General features: G+C 40.3%; 1 protein-coding gene across 2 annotated transcripts in view; it reads left to right on the forward strand.

Moving 5' to 3' along the window:
- The window catches only part of LOC125456961 (pyruvate dehydrogenase (acetyl-transferring) kinase isozyme 3, mitochondrial), a 53,616-nt gene that overhangs the window by 18,489 nt on the left and 13,744 nt on the right, over nt 1–21,383 (forward strand). For both annotated transcript variants that reach the window (XM_048540615.2, XM_059650334.1), the window contains exons 3-8: nt 4,197–4,268; nt 8,605–8,789; nt 11,416–11,505; nt 15,874–15,951; nt 17,111–17,187; nt 20,867–20,968. In XM_048540615.2, the coding sequence (XP_048396572.1) occupies nt 4,197–4,268; nt 8,605–8,789; nt 11,416–11,505; nt 15,874–15,951; nt 17,111–17,187; nt 20,867–20,968 (604 nt within the window). The remainder of the gene's footprint in view (nt 1–4,196; nt 4,269–8,604; nt 8,790–11,415; nt 11,506–15,873; nt 15,952–17,110; nt 17,188–20,866; nt 20,969–21,383) is intronic.

Raw genomic sequence — 21,383 nt, forward strand, 5'->3', positions numbered from 1 at the left:
TTGGCCAGCAATTAGTTATTTTAATCAACCTATTTGGCTAGGATGATCCCTGATTTGGAAGAACTGTCTTTTGAGCAAAGGCTAGGAAGGTTGGGACTCGACTCATTGGTCATCTTATTGAAATATACAGGGTTGTTAAGGGGTTTGACAGCATGAATGCTTTAACTGAGTCTGTCTCTTGCTGAATGGGTTAGCACGATTGGCTATTAATCGGAAGGCTGCTGATTCAAGGGCACCCAGGAGCAAATTTCTCATCGTTTAAGGTTGTCACAGCAGTTAGCCAGGGGCCCAAATTCGATTCTAACCTCAGGTGACTGCCTGTGCGGAGTTTGCACATTCTATCTGTGTCTGTGTGGATTTCTGCTGAGTACTCAGGTTTCCTCCCACAGTTCCAAGACGTGTATTGCCGATAGTGTCCAGAGATGTGAGACCAGGTGCCATAGGAAAAGCAGCGTTATAGGGAGAGGTGGGAGGAGGGTTGTGGGATGTGTTCTTTGGAGGGTTGTTGCAGACTCGATGGGCTGAATGGCCTCCAACTGCGGTGTAGGGATTCTTTGACATGTCGTTACATACCTCCAGACCGGATGAACTTGAACCTGGATCTTCTGGCTCGGAGGTAGGGACATTCCCACTGTACTACAAGACCACAAGGACAGGATTTGTATCCTTTCCATATCTGCCCTTGAATTGAATGGCTTGCCAGGCTATTTCAGCATGCAAATCAGAATCAATTCCATAATGTGGGGCTTGAGTCACATATAGGGCAGACCAGGTAAGGATTGCGGATTTTTTATTACTACAAATTGAATTTAAATTCCACAAATATCATGGTGGGATTTGAACCCATGTTTGAAGAATGTTAACAAACTGAAACTGAAATTGCTGGAGAAACTCGGCAGGCCTGGCAGCATCTGCAGAGGCAAAACAGTCAACATTTTAAGAACCGTGACTCATACCAAATACAACTATCAAACCTTAACTCTGCTTTCTGTCTGTAGATGGTACTCGGCCTGCTGAGTTTGTCCAGCAATTTCTGTTTTTGTTTGTTTCGGATCTCCAGTGTCAGCAGTTCTTTATTTTTTCATCTCCAGAACATTTGTCTGGCTATCTGGATTACAACAGTTATCACAACACTACTGTGTACTAAAGGAAATTGGAAAGGCATAACCAGACAACACAATAAAACGTGGTGTCATAACTGCTGAGATGATTGCTACAAATGTTCTCAAATAAAGAACTGGTCACCATTTGAAGCCTAGTCACTGTGTGCAGCTGACTTGCTAACAAAAAAGAGAAAAAGAAATCATTGTGGTTACATCATATATTTTGGAATCTTTAAAGAGGAAATTCAAGTACAAAGAAAGACATTCCTCTGGAAGAGGAAGGGCTTCCAAAGAGAGAATGGTCTGAATAATGGAAATTAAAATCAGACAGGAAAGTGAAATGTTATGTCACTTATTAGCAATAAAGCAAAGAAGCTGAATGTAAAAACCATAGGGCGAAGATTAGAAAGAGGCAGTGAAACTAAGAAAGAGGGTTTAAGAACGGCTTAACAATGAACAAAAAAGACCCTGATGTATTTACTTGATCAGTTCTTTGCCCAAAGGCAAAGAGAATTCAATCCACAGTACCACAACCTCTACCACCACTGGGGAAAGAAGTGAATTCCTGAACCCATTCAGTTAGCCCAGGGATTGAACCCCATCATAATGATAATCTGATCCACACCAGCCATCTATCCAACTGATCCGAGTCCAAGTCGGTGACAATTTTTACAGATGTTTTTATTTTATGGAGCTATAGTAATGGTACAAACTCCAACATATAGAATTCTCCCACTCTTAGTCCCTGCCCTTGATGTTGTTAGAAGAGCTTACATGTTGTTTATCAACCTGTTTGGTTGTGTTATGTGCACATCTTCAGTGACTACTGGGTCCTACCTCAGATGCAGGCATGCTTTCCTTTGTGCCACAAGACTTCCAAAAACATTTGGAAAGCACGCAAGTATAAGTTAATCAAAGGAAAGGTATTACTAATTAGCAAATAAAAAAAGAAGGTTCAGCAAAGGCTTGATGTGGAGGCTACAACCTGTACCAATAAACACTACTTCATGCCTGCTACACAAATGTATCTCTGTAGCTATGTTGAATGACCCTACATCAGAACTTCAGAAACTGCATTATCTTGCTATGCTATTAAAATAGTACTATGCATCTGTCATCACTAGAAAAGAGGATGCTGCCAGTAAAGAAGGAGGTAGTTGTGATGTTGGTTAGGATAAAAATGTAATAAAAGTTTCAGTCTACAAAGTTGAAATACAGTATGAATGAGATACATGTGAAGTTGCTGAGGGCTGTTTAGATGGAAATTGCAAAGGCTTTGGCCACAGTTTTCTAATTCTCCCTTGGATTTGGAGATGGTATTGTATAGTCGGTGAACCACAGACATTAAACCTCACTTGTTCTTAAAAAAATTAGGAGGGATAAAGTTGGAAACTACAAGCAATCAATCATCATTAGTAGGAGAAACTTTCACAGACAATCATGGGCAAAATTAATTTAAATTTTATATAAATGGGATAATTATTGCAGGTCGATAAAGCTTTGTAAAAAGCAAATTGTATTAATCTGACTTCACCAAGATTTTTTTGAATTAATAGAAACAGTGTGAATATTGTTGTGCAGTTTTTTGGCCTCCTTTTCGGTGGACGAATGCTCTTGCTCTCGAGGGAGTGCAGCGAAGGTTTACCAGGCTGATGCCAAGGATGGCAGGACAGATGTATGAGGAAAGATTGACTAGGTTGGGATTGTTGTCACTGGGGTTCAGACGAATGAGGGCAGATCTGATCGAGACTTATAAAATTCTAATAGGACTAGATGCAGGGAGGATGTGCTCAATGGGCCCCAGAACCAGGGCCCGCAGTCTGTGGATTCAGGGTTGACCACTTAGGATGGAGATGAGATATTTCTTCACCCAAAGAGTGTGAGCCTGTGGAATTCATTACCACGGGAAGTAGTTGATGCCAAAATATTGAATGTATTCAAGAGGTGGCTAGAAATAGCACTTGGGGCAAATACGATCAAAGGTTATGGGGAAAAAGCAGGATTAAGCAGCTGAGTTGGACAATTAGCCATGATCATGATGAATGGTGGAGCAGGCTCTCAGGGCTGAATGATCCTCTCCTCCTGTCTTCTATGTTACTATGTTTTGCTGTTGAATTGTATCTGAGCTTCCAGCACACGGTACAGCATTTGTGTTTGGCAGAATTGAAACCCTTGGGATTAAATGAATAGTGGATTCAAAACTGGTTAATGCATGGATAGCAGGCAGCACTGTTTTTCAGACTAGAAGGGAGTATACAATGGTGCTTCCCAAGGCCAAAGGCCTATGATTTCCCATCTTTTGTTTCCCATCCTTCTTAAACTGGGGCATTATGTTAACCATTTCCGATCCATCACAGGTGTCACTGCAAAAATATCAAGGCTGAGAACTAAATGTCCAAGGATATGCAATCTGTTGAAAAGAAAGGGAGTAGGGCTGCTGCTCGATCAGTAAGAAATGAAGTCAAATTGCTGGCAAGAACTGCTGTAAGGTTGAAAGGTGTAGAATCTGTGTTGACAGAGTTGAGGAACCACAAAGAAGATTGGGGGGCCAACAAGAAGGCGTAAATAACCTCCTTTTGTTCTTGATGTACCGATAACTAGAGCCTTGACCCTTGCTGAACTTCTAATGTCAATAGCTGCTTCATTCAGATCAGTGTGGTAGTGATAGGGCTCTGATCTTCTAGTCACAGCTTGCCTACTTCTCTCCTGACTTTGACATTTCCTCTTTTATGGATTTAAGTCTACCACTGTCATTCTTCCTTCATCTTCATTGTTTTCTAAATCTTCATTGTCTTTTATGCCCATGTCAAGTTTCTCCATAAGTTAACCTTTCTCCATTCCTCATGGAGCATCTAGACTGAGAAACCCCCGTCCTGGTTGGTTTCAGTTTTACCCCTTCCCACGAGCAAAATAAAATGCAGTAAATCTGTCAAAGCTGCTTAACTTGTTTTGAGATTAGTTAACTCACATCACTTTAAACAATACTTTGCAAATTTAGTGGAATATTTTGCCAAATACATTGAAAATATTGTTGTAAAGTGACTTTTAATGGTGTGACTGCCAACTAAAATCATTTTTGTCACCCTTTTACAGGTATATGCAAAGTTTTTTAGAGCTGCTAGAGTTTCAGAGCAAAGGGCCTGAAGATCCTCCTGTGTTGAATGAGTAAGAATCTGAATTGTTTTCTATTTCTGTCAAAGTACTACATGCCTAACGACCTTCCAGTTGACAGTATGATCACTTTTAAAAGCTGTCTTCTATCCTTGCAATCCACTTCTTGATGTGTGACTGAAATACATTCAAAAATCTGCAATTTCGCATGCCAGCGAAGTCCTCTCCTTGATAGTCTATTCTAATCTTGCTGACAATATATTTTTTGACATCTAAAATATGAGCTTGTGTAAGATTTAATTATAAATTATTACATTTTCTGAACTATATATTGAATTGCTGCTGAAGGTTTCCTGAAATACGTCAAAATTACAGCAGCAGAACAAAAGATACTATTTTGACATTGCCAAACTTCCAAAGTCAGTGTCAATGTCAAATAGTATATTTTCCTTTGAGTTGATTTGCGTTGTTAAGCTAACACCTTCCACAGAGTTCACTATGTTTATGCATCAGATTTGTTTTGAGTGCATTTGAGAATACCTTATCTCCTTTTCTGCTCAGCCATTCTTCTCTGAACCCCACCTCCATCCCACCATATTCCAGGTGTTATAATTTTTTTGTGCTGACCTATTCAGAATTACTTCCTCCCAGTATTCCAATGCAGATTAGAGAACCTTTTTGTGATCCTGAACTTTCTGAAATGACAGAAATTTTTACGTTTTTGTAATTTAACATGGGAATATATCCCAAGATGCTTCATTTGAGCGTTCAGTAAATTGCTGATGCCAAAGTAGATTCTACAGGTGCCTAAAAGCCTGACCAAAGAGTTGGGTCATGAGGGGTGATGATGCTGAGAGGCAGAGGGGAGTTGCTAAAGTTACAAGAGTTAACTACTGAAAAGATAGAGAAGGGATTCCACAAGACATCAGAATTGAAAGGGCACAAAATTCTCAGAGGGGGTAGAAACAAAATGGCAAGATTACTATGGCGGGATTTGACTTCCAGAAATCAAGTTTGAGGTGGTGATTGATTTTTGAATCAAAGTGAGTACAGAGATGATGGGTAACTACAGTTTAGGATGAGTAATGGTATAGACAACAGAACTTTGAATAAACTTAAATTTACAAGAAAAACAGTAAAAAATACAAGTCTTTTATTAAGTTTAATCATTTTGTGGGATGTGAGCATCGCCGGCTGGGCAGCATCTCCTGCCCATCCCCAGGTGCCCTTGAGAAAGTGGTGATGAAGTGCCTTTTTGAATAGCTGCAGTCCACCTGCTGTGGGTTGACCTACAATGCCATCCAAGAGAGAATTCCAGGATTTTAACCCAGCGACAATGAAGGAATGGCACTATATTTCCGTAGGATAGTGAGTGGCTTGGAGAGGAATTTGAAGGTGGTGTTCCCATGTATCTGTTGCCCTTGACCTTCTAAATCAAAGTGGTCATGGGTTTGGAAGGTACTGTCTGAGGATCTTTTGTGAATGTCTGTGGCGCCTCTTGAAGATCGTACACTCTTCTGCTACTGAGCAGTGGTAGGAGAGTGTGGGTGTTTATATAGATGTGGTGCCAGTTAAGCAGGCTGCTTTGTCCTGGATGGTGTTAAACGTCTTGTGTAATGTTGCGGCTGCACTCATCCAAGCAAGTGCAGGGTATCCCATCACACTCCTGACTTGTGCCTTGTGGATGGTAGACAAACTTTGGGGAGTCAGGAAGTGAGTTACCTGCCACAGTATTCCAAGCTTCTGACCTGCAGTTGTAGCCACTGTGTTGATGTGGTGAGACCAGTTGAGTTTCTGTTCAGTGGTAACCCCCAGGATGTTGATTGTGTCTTATTGGTGATGGTCATAGCCTGGCATTTTTATGGTGTGAATGTTTCTTGCCACTTGTCAGCTCAGGCCTGGATATTGTGCAGGTCTTGTTGCATTTGAACACAGACTGCTTCATCTGAGGAGTTGCAAATGGTGCTGAACATTGTGCAATCATCGAACATCCCACATCTGACCTTACGTACACTGAGGAACTCCTGAACAGAGATCCTGGAGCTGAGATGACTAACCTCCATAACCATGACCGTCTTCCTGTGTGGTTTTTATGTACTGAACATACCTGGGGCAATTTTCCACATTGTCAGATAGATCGTTTTAACTGAACTGGAACAGCTTGGCAAGAGTGACAGAATGTAGTCTGGACATGGGGCTTCAATGACCATCACAAAGCTGGTCTTGTAGCACCACTGATTTCAGAATAGATCCAGCACTCAAGAGGGGCTATGGCCATCAGCAGAATTGTATTCAACCACAATCTTTCACCTCAAACTCTGACACATCACTTACATAACATTACCATCAAGTCATGTGCCCTGCCGTAGTTCAGAAAAAAATGGAGGAGCCTGCCAACAGCAGCACCATGAGACTACAAACATGCTAAAGCAGCAGAAGCAGACTGCAATAGATAAGAACCTACCAACAGGTTAGCTTAAAGTTCTACACTTCTGCCAATTTTGGTTAGTGACAGTGATGGAAAATTAAAGGAACGGACAGAATGAGGATGCACCATGATTGTCTTCAACCTTCACTACAGAGATTACAGCATGTAAATGCCCACTCACAGCAGTCAATCTTCAGCTATTTCAATTCGCTGCATGATTTCAAGAAATGGCTGAGTGTGCTGGATAGAGCAAAACCATGGGTGCCAAATAGGCAGATGGAATAAGATGTAGGAAAATGTGAGGTCATACACTTTGACAAGAAGAATAGAGAAGCTAAATATTATTTGATTGAAGAAAAACTCTAGAAAGCTAGAGAACGGAGGGATTTGGAAATCCTCATGCATGAATGACTAAAGCTGGCAACCAAGTTCAGCAGTTGATAGGGAAGACAAATGTCTACCTTTATTTTAAAGGAATGGAGTATAAGAATAGGGAAGTATTACCAAAAATGCACTAGGCACTAGTCAGACCACAGCTGGAATATTGTGTACAGCTTTGAACTTTTTATCTAAGAGAAAAGACAGCCCAGAGAAGTTTCACGAGGCTGTTTCTCTGTATTGAGGGACTATCTTGTGAGGAGAAGTCAAGTGGGTTAGCCACATACTCGTTGGAACTTCGAAGAATGAAAGGCAATATTACTACAACATGCACAATCTTTGAGGGTCTCTACCAAAAATTTCCAAAGAGTATTGTTCTTGGCCAAAGTATCTACAGCTATTTTTTTTATCATTCATGAGATAAAGGTGTTACTAACCATCTCTAATTGCCTTCAGTGATAATGGGAACTGCAGATGCCGGAGAATCCAAGATTATAAAGTGTGAAGGTGGATGAACACAGCAGGCCAAGCAGCATCTCAGGAGCACAAAAGCTGACATTTCGGGCCTAGACCCTTCTTCAGAGAGAGGGATGGGGTGAGGGTTCTGGAATAAATAGGGAGAGAGGGGGAGGCGGACCGAAGATGGAGAGAAAAGAAGATAGGTGGAGAGGACAGCATAGGTGGGGAGGTAGGGAGGAGATGGGTCAGTCCAGGGAAGACGGACAGGTCATGGAGGTGGGATGAGGTTAGTAGGTAGGAAATGGAGGTGTGGCTTGAGGTGGGAGGAAGGGATGGGTGAGAGGAAGAACAGGTTAGGGAGGCAGAGACAGGCTGGGCTGGTTTTGGGATGCAGTGGGTGGAGGGGAAGAGCTGGGCTGGTTGTGTGGTGCAGTGGGGGGAGGGGACGAACTGGGCTGGTTTTGGGATGCGGTGGGGGAAGGGGCAGTTTGCCTTCCAAGTGAAGGCCCAGACTCACTTGGAAAAATATCGCTATTCCTTAATTCAAAATTCTGGTTCTTCCAAACTAACAGTTTTGTTCGGTCACCTTCACTAATGGAACAGCAGTGGTTTAAGCACACAATTCACCACCCCCTGTCAAGGGGATGTAGGAATGGCCTTGTCAGCAATATCCAATTTCTGTGAATAAATTGAATATAAAATTCGCAGTCAGCTTGGAAAGTTTTGGATTAGTTAATTCTGGACAATATAATAGCATGGATAAAGGTTTCAGCAAGACAAAAACTGAAATGAAGGTGGCTATGGATGATATGTTGAAATAGAAATGGATGTTTTTGTGATGGAGAAGACATGAGGTCAGACTACAGCTTGGCATTGGATCGTATGTTGGAGTTGAAGTTGAAGTTGCGTTCAGTGAATGAAGACAGAAAGAAATCAGTGATGAGGGAACTCAGTTTGTGAGAGGAGGTTAAAGACAATACATAGAACAAATGTTTTGCTATGTTTTAGATATTTTTAGTTTTAAGTCATATTTGTGTACATGTTTACATTATATGGATTCTGTTAAACTGATATTTTTGACTTGACTATATAGCTATCTTGACTCAATTAATTTTTCTGCCTCAGTTTTCTAGAATCTTTGATTAAAATCCGAAATCGACACAATGATGTAGTGCCAACCATGGCTCAGGGAGTTATCGAATACAAAGAGAAGTATGGTTTTGACCCATTTATTAGTAGTAATGTCCAGTATTTTCTGGACCGTTTCTACACCAGCCGTATTTCATTTCGGATGCTTATCAACCAACACAGTAAGTCTTTTGTCTTGGTGATAAATTTGAAAGTTTCTTGTAATTTTTTCATGGGATGTGGGCATCACTTGCTATGCCCACATTTGTTGCCTGTCCTTAGTTGTTCTTGAGCTGAGTGCCTTGCTTGGCCATTTCAGAGGGCAATTAAGAGTCAACCTTATTGCTATGTATCTGAAGTCACATGCAGGTAAGGTCAGGTAAGGTAGGGATAGCAGTAAGGATAGAGACGTTAGCTGCCTTCTGAAATGGCCTGCCAGCCCATTGAGGAAGCAGGTCACCACCTCCTTCTCATTGGCAGTTAAAGATGGGCGGTGAATGTTGACTTTGGCAGTTACCCCACCATTCTGTGAATGGATTAAAAACACTGTCTTTCCCATTTGCATCATTTAATTAATAAAACAAAATTGGCCGCCTTGAATTCAACTGTGTATGCAGAGTTACCAAAATTTCAAAATGGAAGAAATTTTAAATTGACTGTTTTGCCAGCTCTGTTTTCTTCCTGTTTTATCTTAATACCTATCCCAATGTTTATCTGACTTCTTAAATAAAACTTGTTCTGTGGTGAAGCTTGCATTCCATGTTTCAATAACATTTTTATGAAAAACTTTATAGGCTTTTTCCACTGTAAGATTGTTTACTTATGATTCACCAACCAATAGAAATATTATTTTGTTTAGTTTTTTTAGATTCTTTAATAATTTTAAGCATTTCTATTAAACCTTTCTTAACTCTACTGAAACTAATCCAAATGTGTTAAAATCCTGGTAACTAAGCCCTTTCATCTATTAAATCTATTATGTTTTCTGCATAATGGATGTTGCGCTGCCTGCTTTCAATTTAAACTTTGTGTGGATTCATAAAACTTCCCCGTTACCTACTTTATGCGTTTTTTTTCATTTAAAAGAATGCTTTTAAAGATTTGTGTTTCTGCAGTCATGGATCTCTCTCTTGCTGCATCCCATTGAAGATTTAATTTCTGATTCTTTCTCCTACCTGCCTATTTCTTCACCCACAACCACCACCACAAAGTTGTAACTATTTGCATTTACTACACTGGATTAAATTTATGATACTCAACATAGCTGTAGTGGTTCTTGAATGCTTAATTGGTTACCATGACCTTTTAGAAACAGCCCAAATTTCTTTGCTATAACTAAAATTAAATTCCTACCAGCAAAGCTCTGTTTATTTTGAAAAAGCTTTAGTGCCTTAAGCTTTAAACCATGCAAGAGAGTTTGTTAGCAAGTACTTGACATAAAGAAGAAAATATTTCCGTTAAATAGTTTATCGTAGAACTTGCACATAGAGTACCATCCCCAACCTCTAGATGTACCAAAGCAGTTCACAGCCGATGAAATACTTTGAAACGTAGTCACTCTTGTAAATTAGCAACATGAAGGAACCAGTTGCACACAGCAAAGTCCACAAACAACATTGCAACAGACTAAATGGTCATGTTTTGAATGATCTTAGTTGAAGAATAAATGTTGTAGACACAAGGATAAATTTTAATGATCATTTTTAAATACTTTTATGAATGCTTTACACCCAAAAGAGAAAACTGAACTTTGGTTTAACATCTTAACCAAAAACAAGTGTCTCCTCCCTGTATTTCCCTGAAATGCCAGTTCAGATTGTACTTCTCTTTCTAGTCCGTAACTCAGTAGCGACGATGCAACCACAAAAACAAAGCTGACACCTGGTGAAAATGACATTGCACACAAATAGACAGATTTTTCTGAGGAATGGCAATTACACTCCATATCATATTCTTTCATCTTGTCGTACTCTTTCTGTATTTTAATGCAAGTTCATATTGTCTACAAGTCAGTACTTTTACTCATACATTTCTAGAGTTGCTGTAATTTTGCTGCATTCTTAAAAGCTATCATTTTGCTTTAGTTTTCTTACTGATCTTTCTATGGATTTCTGTTCCCCATCCTGCACTCCTCATTGACTCCTTAATAGTGGCCATTGATTGTCCTGAAGCAAATTATCCATACTTCATCTGTGTGTCAAGTTGTGGAGCAATATCTTAGTGTGTGGTCAGAACATTTAACACATTCATTGTAATAGTTCCAGAAAGTGGCACGCATCCACATTTTCAATTGCTAAGGTAGAATTAAATGGTCACATTAAGGCGCCCAGCTAACAAAAAGAAATAGTTTATCATTGAGGATTGATGACCTGCAGTGGCATCTCACAAAAACATATGCTAAGGTTATTTATCATAATGAGCATCTTGTTGCACAGGAGATGAATCATAGTGCAATATTGTTCAAGCAGAATTGAATTGTGTAATGTTATTAAATTTCAGGAAATTCAGTTAAGCATAGTGTTTTTAAATATCTCGGAGAACTTCCATAATGTTCAACAGCAGTATAAGCAATTTTGTTTCTAAATATCTGACTGTACAATTTTGTAATTCTAATTTTTTAATCATCTTAACCATGCCCTCTTTGCAGACCAGGGCTATTATAATATGCAATTTCATGATCAGTACCAAAGAAAATAATAACTCAATATTTTAATGATTATTTTACATTTGGTATGATTATCTACTTCCAGTCAACTTTATTGAAGAATTCCTGATCAATAGTACTTTTCCTTTTGTTTATTATGGCAGCTCTCCTCTTTGGAGGTGACACAAATCCAGCACATCCGAAGCATATTGGGAGTATAGATCCAAGCTGCAATGTTGCTGATGTTGTTAAAGGTGAGAAACACCAAGAAGAAAGTTTCTGTAAGAAGTTTAATTTAGAGCTTTCTAGGTGTTAATCTGAATTTTGTTCAGATTGTTGCATCGTATAGCCCTTGACCTCGAAATTGATATTACTGTTATTGATTAGGTTTAATATTAAATCATCCAATATGCTGGATGGAGTGTGCATAACGCATGTTTAAATACATCTTTTTATGGTAATAATATAGGCGTCAAAACTGGGTCAGGCCTTTGCCTGAAATGTATGCAAATAAGGGACCAATAAACTGTGTGTTACCTTTTACCAGATGAGTTGATCTTAAACATAACTGGCATAGCACGGTATCCATTCATTTAATCAAATCCAAAAAATCAGCTGTATCTCTGCTACCTGTCTTCTATCCTTGCTGATTTATATCGTGCACAAAATCTCTTTCATCCATGCTGTCTATATTGGCTCCGAGTTCCCACAACATCTCCAATTTAACATTCCCATCATTTGTCTCTAAATCTATTTCTCACCTTTACCTTCTTTATGTCTTGACTTCTTTCAGTTTCACTGGCTGACTAGCTTGTGAGTTCCTTCCCTATTTTGATATCTTTGAGGCAAGTATCTTCAACTGTATACGCCCCACATTTTTTCTGATATTTCCTCCCTAAATGCCTCGGTTTCTCCAGCTCTGTGTCATCTCTTTAAGGTCACCCTTTCAAGCTAGTTCTCAAATGATTTTTGGTTGCTTGCCACCAGTGAAGTCATGCCTGAAAAGTTTAATCCACTCACAAGGGCTTCAGCTGACTCTTAATCTGTGGAACTTTTACACTGAGTTCCCAACCTGCATGTGACTATGTCTCATCTTGGTGTGAATATGTAACAGGTGAGGGCACATAACCAAGATGCGGCTCTGTCTCATCTTGGTTATGTGCCCTCACCTGTTATATATTCCTTGATTTAATAAAATTACATTTTGAAAGCAAAATAACACTAAATATTTTAACCCTGTACAGAGTGCTGCAGAGGGCCTGAGATTATTTTAAAACTTATACGGATAGATTTAAGGTGCAAATTCGGTGATTATTCCAGGGTAGTTCAAGATAACAACGTGTGTAGCTGGATGAACACAGCAGGCCAAGCAGCATCTCAGGAGCACAAAAGCTGACGTTTCGGGCCTAGACCCTTCATCAGACCCTCTGCTTGGCCTGCTGTGTTCATCCAGCTACACACTTTTTGTTATCTTGGATTCTCCAGCATCTGCAGTTCCCATTATCTCGGATTCCAGGGTTGTTGTCAGGTTAGTACCTGAACTTGTCCAGCTAGAAAATAACTGTTGTCATTTACTTATTATGTGCTAAAATATTGGAAAATAATACACCTATGCTGTTGTTATTGCTGGTTCTTTAAGTTGGAATGTTTACCTTTTTTTTTCCTGTCTGTCTAACTGAATGCTTACCTAACGGTAACATCAAAAATATCGGAAAGCGTTCACAGGCCAGGCATTTGTCAAGGTTCAAAGGGAGTTAATATTTTTTTTTCAAATTGATTGATTGTTTTTCATGAGAACTGAAATTTTAGATGGAATCTTACTATATTTTGACAAAGTGTTATTTTTGTTACATTACATGGAGGATTTCTCTCCACAGGTTTTCTTGGGCATTTATTCCAAACTCACCTCATTATCTACGTAGTGCTCCTCTTGTACAATGTAGGCCCAGCTCTCCCATATGTCATAGCTGGAAGTACTCATTACTGCTGGGTTATCCTGCAATCATTCGTGCTGGCACCATCTTTAGAAAGACAGTTATATACCTCAACAAGCATTGTCAGTTTAGAGCTGCCCTGCATGGCAGATAAAGGGAAATTGGCACATTGGTTTGAGAACAGGGACTGGGGTGTCTTGCTGAATGAAGTGGCACAGAGCCAGATATCCTTGTTCTACAAGTCTGGCAGAAGAGACCATGAGATCTGAGGTTGCCACTTGGATCAGTGTGGATTCAGCCTTCTGGAGAAATGCCTGCCACTATAGCAAGAAGGTCAATTATCTTTGCTCCACTTGGGTAGATGATGCCATCCTCTCTCTGCTATCTCACATTCTAGCTCCGCTACTGCGCACACCTCGCAGCAAGGCTCATGTTCCCACTTATGCATGCAACATCCTCCCTCACTTGCTGTTACTCACCCAAAGCCCTGTTACCACTAACCCTGCATGGCCTTAGTGCTGCTTATTCACTCAAGGGAGACACCTCAACACCTTTTCCCTACCTGCATTAACTGCTGTGCCACCCACTTTCATCTCACTCGATCCTCCCCTTTCTCTCAATGCAGGAGAAAATATCCCATAATAAAGCAGAAAATGTCAAGACAGCTGGTGGGATGCCTGCCACTGGGCTCCTCACCACCACAGTGAGAAGAGAATCCTGACCTTGACAGCCCGAGTGGCTGAATGACTGTTCCTAAGCCCTTGGAAATGATACTGAAGGCTGTCTTTGACTTCCTTCGCTGGGATCCTCTGTCACCCTTGACTCAACTGAGGACTACTCCCTTTGACTTTGAGACATAGCTATTTGATTGAAGCAGTGTATTTTGCCACTTACGCTGACACATGATTCAGGTGTGAGATTGACATAGCATGGTGCCATTTAACAACATGTCCACTCCCTTGACTGATCATTACTGACAACCAAGATAAGCTTCCTTATTTTCTGTCTGTGCTAAAAGGCAAGCCAAAAGAGAAGTGCTATGTATCTTTTAGCCCTAGTGGTGGGGACAAAACATTGAAAGGTAAGACAGGGATCCTGAGTGAGTGAATGTTAAGAAAGCAAGCAGCTCCCCTGAGATTCTAGATAACAAAGTGTGAAGCTGGACGAACACAGCAGGCCAAGCAGCATCTCAGGAGCACAAAAGCTGACGTTTCGGGCCGAGGCCCTTCATCAGATAGGGGGATGGGGAGAGGGTTCTGGAATAAATAGGGAGAAAGGGGGAGGCGGACCGAAGATGGAGAGAAAAAAAGAAGATAGGTGGAGAGGAGAGTATAGGTGGGGAGGTAGGGAGAGGATAGGTCAGTCCAGGGAAGACGGACATGTCAAGGAGGCGGGATGACGATAGTAGGTAGGAAATGGAGGTGTGGCTTGAGGTTGGAAGAAGGGATGGGTGAGTGGAAGAACAGGTTAGGGAGGCGGAGACAGGCTGGGCTGGTTTTGGGATGCGGTGGGGGGAGGGAACGAGCTGGGCTGGTTTTGTGATGCAGTGGGGCGAGGGGATGAACCGGGCTGGTTTTGGGATGCAGTGGGGGAAGGGGAGATTTTGAAGCTTGTGAAGTCCACATTGATACCATTGGGCTGCAGGGTTCCCAAGCGGAATATGAGTTGCTGTTCCTGCAACCTTCAGGTGGCATCATTGTGGCACTGCAGGAAGCCCATGATGGACATGTCATCTGAGGAATGGGAGGGGGAGTTAAAATGGTTCATGACTGGGGGGTGCAGTTGTTTATTGCGAACCGAGCGGAGGTGTTCTGCAAAGCGGTCCCCAAGCCTCCACTTGGTGTCCTCAATGTAGAGGAAGCCACACCGGGTACAATGGATACAGTATACCACATTGGCAGATGTGCAGGTGAACATCTGCTTAATGTGGAAAGTCATCTTGGGGCTTGGGATGGGGATGAGGGAGGAGGTGTGAGGGTAAGTGTAGCACTTCCTGCAGTTGCAGGGGAAGGTGCCGGGTGTGGTGGGGTTGGAGGGCAGTGTGGAGCGAACAAGGGAGTCACGGAGAGAGTGGTCTCTCCAGAAGGCAGACAAGGGTGGGGATGGAAAAATGTCTTGGGTTGTGGGGTTGGATTGTAGATGGCGGAAGTGTCAGAGGATGATGCGTTACCCCCGAGATTCAGCCTGGTCCCTGCCCTGGACCATGCTCTAAGACATAGATGGTAATGTCCAAGATGGAGGTTTGGAGGAGCTAGCGGTGAGTGGAGTCACCAGGTATCTGCTGTGGCTTCTATGTCAAGAATTTACGGCATCTAGTTTCTATCCATTGTGTGGTCAGATGCGATTAAAAGAAATTGCTAAAGAAACTCAGCAGGTCTGGAAGCATTTTTTTTGCAGAGAGAAACACTTAATGTTTTGAGTTTCTCTGTTTCTCTCTCCAGAGATGCTGGAGGACCTGCTGAGTATTCCCAGCATTTTTTGTATTTAACCCATCCTACCACCCACTGGAAAGGAACTAGATGCCATGAATTCTTGCCACGAAGTTTCTGCTATTTCCGATATCTGTCATCTGCTGAATATTGATTTTACCTTAGTGATGAAGCTAAACTTCTATTCCTAAATTGAGCCAATGTTCTTGGCTTGCATTTGTACTGTATGCACTTTATGATTTCCTTTTTTTTTACACAGATGCATATGAGACTGCAAAGATGTTATGTGAGCAATACTATATGGGATCTCCAGAACTGGAGATTGATGAGTTCAATGGTAATTAAATTTTGCAAGCTTTCTTCAGTCTAAAATTAATTTGTGAAATACCTATTGAAGTAATTAAGTTTAAACATTTTGACTATTTAATGCATAATAATGGCAAAAACAAAATTTGTCATTCCATGTCAGTATGGATGGCACAGTGACTCAGTGCTTAGCACTTAACATCTTGGAGTTGCATGTTCTCCCCATGTCTGCGTGGGTTTCTGCCAGCTGCTCTGGTTTCCTCCCACAGTCCAAAGATGTGTGGGTTAGGTGGATAGACCATGCTAAATTGCCTTGTGCCCAGGGATATGCAGGCTAACTGGGTTCTCCATGGCAAATGTGGTGTTACAGCGATAAGGTGGCCAGCTGAGCATGGGTGGGATACATGTTCGGAGGGTCAGTGCAGACTCAGTGGACCAAGTGGGATCCCTGCACTGTAGGGATTCTATGATTCAAACTAATGAATTCAACTTAACATGAATTTATCACAAATCTAAACATCTTTCAGTAGAGCAATGCAGATCAGTTATCTATTATGCCAGCCAACTGATTGTTAGGCTACTTTGAATATACTGATTGATCCTTGGATGTGCTTCTTAACCAGATATTTTGCTGACTAATAATGACCTAAATGATAGCATCTGTTGACCGTCTGTGTTCGTTAAGCTGATCAGGTTTATACTAAAACCTTTGTTCCACACTGGCCAGCATTCTCCTTTCAAAAAGCTGGGCTCTTCTGGCACAATGGACTAACTGTAGGCCAGAAGGTCCAGGTTCAAGTTCCACCTGCTTCTAACACGTGTCATAACTCCTCCAGACAGGTTGATTTTTTAAAAAAAGGTTTACCAAAAGAGGTGCTGAAACTGGGGTTGTTGTTTTTCATCACAACCATATTGAACTTGTTTGTTTGTGCTTCTGTAATTATTGAAATGGCATGCAAACAAACTCCTGGGCTCCTCCACAATATTTACATTGATGCCTTAATTAGCCGTCTTACCAGAAAATTAAAATATGTTATGTTTGCTCATTAGCTTGATTAAGTTTGAATGAACGGTCGTTGAATTTGTCATCAAATTAAAATTGGAGATTTCCATGTTTGGAATATTTCTAACTGAAGAATGATGCAAAAAAAAGAGTATAACTAGTTAATGAATTTGTGTATTTATTTCAGCAAAAACATCTGTGAGACCAATCCAAGTGGTGTATGTACCATCGCATCTTTTTCACATGTTGTTTGAACTTTTCAAAGTAAGTCAGCAATTTTTGTTTCACAAGTATATTACTGAAGAAAGTAGCAAACAAATTCTTGCATTTTCACTTTGGAAGCTTAGTGTTGTTCGATTGTGGTGGTGCTACCTGTCTTCCTGGATGAATGCCTAAGTGCCAAATTTCAAATTTGATATTAATATTTAGAGTTATCAAAAAGTTGCCAGTACTGCAAACTTGAGCGCAACAAAATTATGCGCTTAACACAGTGCTGTCGTTCCTTAAATTTATACACCACTTGTAGGTATGAGTATAGGCCATTTAACCCTGCAAATCGGTAGCACTTTTCAATAGTCGTGACATACTTGTGTTAAGGCTAACAAAAGTCTAGCTCCAATTTACAATTCTAAATTAAGCTGCAGTTATAAATTAAATCACTGCTTTTTGTGGAATAGAACTTCACATTTCTACTTTTGCATTAAGTTTTTATCTTTTGGAAAATAAGCTTTGCCCACAATGCCTGTTTTTTGCTACCTATCCCCAATTACCTCAATAAGGTGAAGGTGAGATACTTCATTAAATTTCATTATTTATTTGCATTATAGTTTCTATACCTTCTTGAATGGCCTATGCTTGATTTTACAATCACATATCCTTAGCCCAGTCTCCCCACCAGTAGAACAGTTTTCTTTCAGCACCATATCAATTCTTGCAAAATCCTTAAACTTTCAACCAAACCACTCTTTTTTTAATTTTCTATAAGCAAGCCTATTTTGAGTAATTTTAGTAATCATTGTACATGAGCCCCTAAATCTCTTTCAACTTTGATGTTTCCTAGCTTTTCACTATTTCTGAAATGCTCTGATCACATCTTTTTGGAGCCAGAATGAATGACTTTTCTCCACCATGGAGATCGCTCAATGTCTCTGAGCGTGTGCCCTGTGCAGGAGCAACCTACAGTTGGGACTTGGCGACTACTCAAGCCGTCAGTCACAAGGAATCAGCAGCACTGACTAGCACACTCCACCCTGAGAGCTGTTTGTCTGTGGTAACAGATAGTTCATTTGAGAAGAGAGTCTGATGTGGTGGTGCTGGTGGGCTTCCTTCAAAGGTGGGGTATAAGGCAGTGGGAGTACTTGGCCAGTGGGGGAATTCTGAGGCTCAAATTCAGAGAATTGGTCTAAAGGATTCTGGCAAGCCTGACACTGGGCAGCAGGGGGGAATTTAGCAGGCCTCGAGGGCAGTGGGGCACCCACAAATGCAAAATGGTTAATAGGGTGTCTGAGTAGGTTCATAGTGGGTGGTGGTCTCTGGACAGCTACACGGGGAAGGAAAGCAGCAAATTGCTGTTTTTCTCCTCATTTGACTGTATGCTCAAACAAACGTCAATCACTGATAGCAGTTGACTATGTTTAAGCGGTTTCATTTACTTACTCAAGGAGCCTATTTCCACTCTCATAATATCACCCGTCCAACTCTACCCTTGCTTCATACTAGCCTTTCACTTTCAAATGTATGGAGACTATACAGGATCCAAAACTCTACTACCTATGCTTCAACTAACACAAAGTCCTATTCGCCAGAGTTTCCACAAGACTGTTTGTTTAACCTGTGCTGCTTTCTGGGTGAACAATTGTATCCCTCATTCAATGATGATTGATGTATGTGTGATAACACATAAAAGTTTAAAGGAACCAGGCACTGATGAAACATGCCATGCAGAGCAACTAAATTCTAATTGTGTTTGTTGATGTATATTGTCCACCAGTTAAGGAACACCTCTATTTTAAAATTCTCAGTCTTTGTTTGCAAATCCTAGCACAACTCATGAGGATGGTGTGTGTATGGATAGAGCTGCCAGAGGAATCCCAACCTGTAAAAGGCATCAGGATGGGTATATGAATAGGAAAGGTTTAGAGGGATAAAGGCTAAATGCTGGCAAAAGAGACTTGGTCAGATTGGGATGTCTGATCATTGCAGACAAGTTGGACTGCAGGGTTTGTTTCTGTGCTGTATGACATCATGACTCTAACTCATCTGACCCTAATCTGTAATCTTTGTAAGGCCTGCATTCTCCAATATTTGTGTCTCTCATTCTGGTGTCTTGAGCACAGCTACATTTTGTTGCTCTATCAATGGTGGCTATATTGGTACTACTGCCCTGGAGTGTGCCCTAAGACACAGATGGTAATGTCCAACTTGGGGTCTGGAGGAGCTAGCAGCAAGTGGAGTCACCAGGTATCTGCTGTAACTTGCATGTCGAGAATTTATGGCATCTAGTTTCCATCCGTTGTGTGGTAGGATGCGATTAAAAACAGAAATTGCTAAAGAAATAGCTGCTACAAAGAACCTAAACTCAAAGCTTCCTTTATTAAATATCTCAATTTCTGTACTTCACTTTCCATCTTAAGACATTCCTTAAAACCTACCTCTTCAGTCTGGCTATTGGCCATATGCCCTAAAATCACCTGTATGATGTTTGGTGCCTCTCATATTAAGTACACATTATTGCTGTTGTTTGACTTGCGACCACGTTTAATGGTTAACCAACTAATTCTGGTACCATGACTCAACTGATCATTTTGTGTATTCATTTCAGAAATTAAATTGATATCTGTTCTAAACATACCTTGAAACATTATTTTCTTCTCTTCGTTGACATTCATCACTTTGATAAATGTATGTCATTTCCCTTTTTGCTAGAGTAGGCACGCATTGCCAAGTATCTACTTGTCCAATAACACAAGCTAACGGGATAAAAATTGTGTACCTCCTTTATGTTATGAATTGTAAATGTCCTTATGTGATTTTCCAACCTTCTGAAAACCTATCAAGTAAACATCTGACAAGACCAAGCTTGATTTAAATTGAAACATCACTTTATTTCAAAGCAAGTGAGCATACGGTACAATTTAATTATTACAATTCATCTTTATGAAATGAATTTGCTGTTTTCCTGCATCAGTAAATCATCCTGCTTAACTTAATTGATTTAATTGTTGTGATTGGTTTGATTGCATATTAGTTCTTTACATATTGGGTCACTTAAATAGCTAACATTTTAATGTCTCCACTTAGCTACTCACAAATTAATTATTTCCTACCAGAAACCATTATTCTTTTGAGATTGGCAAAAGTTTCCTGTTTCAGTTTGCTGCAGAGTAACAATGCTCCTCATCTTCACATTTTCACATCTTGATGGGAGGCTTCCACTGCTCAATCCTGCCAGGCATACCATGAATGACTGAACATAATGCACATGTGGCTAATACAGATGAATGATTTATTTACAATTTTGTGGGAAATAAATTCATTATTTTGCTGATTGGCATTTTCACTACCTGTCATCTCTGTGCCTGTTTTTAACTTGTGTGAATATACTTTACATAGGAAACACAACTATTAAATGCAATCATGTAAAACAAAGAACTGCAAATGCTGGAGATCTGAAAGAAACAAACTGCTGGAGAAACTCAAGTCTGGTGGCATTTATGGAGAGAAATAGGGTTAATGTTTCAAGTCCACCGACCATTCTTCAGGACTACCGGATGTAACTCTGGGGAGTTACTTAAAGTAATTTGAAAATGTAAAGTACAAAAACCCGATGAATTAAGTCTTCCTCTGCAGTTTGCACACCATTTATACTTTCTAGAAATGCACGATCAATTAATTTATCCTCGACGATAATCAGATTAATGTACAGAACTTATATTTACCATAGAATTCAATGCGAGCTACTGTAGAACTTCATGAAGGCAGAAAAGAAGGTTACCCTCCTATCAAAGCTTTGGTCACTCTGGGGAAAGAAGATTTGTCAATTAAGGTGAGCACCGCAATTTCATTACTTTTCATTTTCTATGTTGTGCTGAATATATATTAAAAGCTGTATTTGCTCTGCTGAATTTTCTAAAAGAAGTATACTTAACTAAAAAGTAATAGCACATTGATAGAAAGCGCTAGAGGGCTATATATCTTTACTGAGCACTGTCTTGAAGACAAAAATAACTTGGCAGCAAGTCCAAATTACCATGGCATTCTTACAGTCAAACTGAACTTACGCAACATTCTGCACCTTTACCGTTGGTTTAAATTTCTGTGCAGACTTGCTCTTAATTGTGCAATAAGTTTTGAAGTTGACAGTTTTGGGGAGATTATAATTAAAAGAACAGTTTCATCTGAGGTAATTGAAATGTGTCACCTTGATTTATGTAGCCTTGTGCAAGTGATACATTTTGTGC

Source organism: Stegostoma tigrinum, chromosome 12 (assembly GCF_030684315.1).
Source record: "Stegostoma tigrinum isolate sSteTig4 chromosome 12, sSteTig4.hap1, whole genome shotgun sequence".
Lineage (NCBI taxonomy): Eukaryota > Metazoa > Chordata > Chondrichthyes > Orectolobiformes > Stegostomatidae > Stegostoma > Stegostoma tigrinum.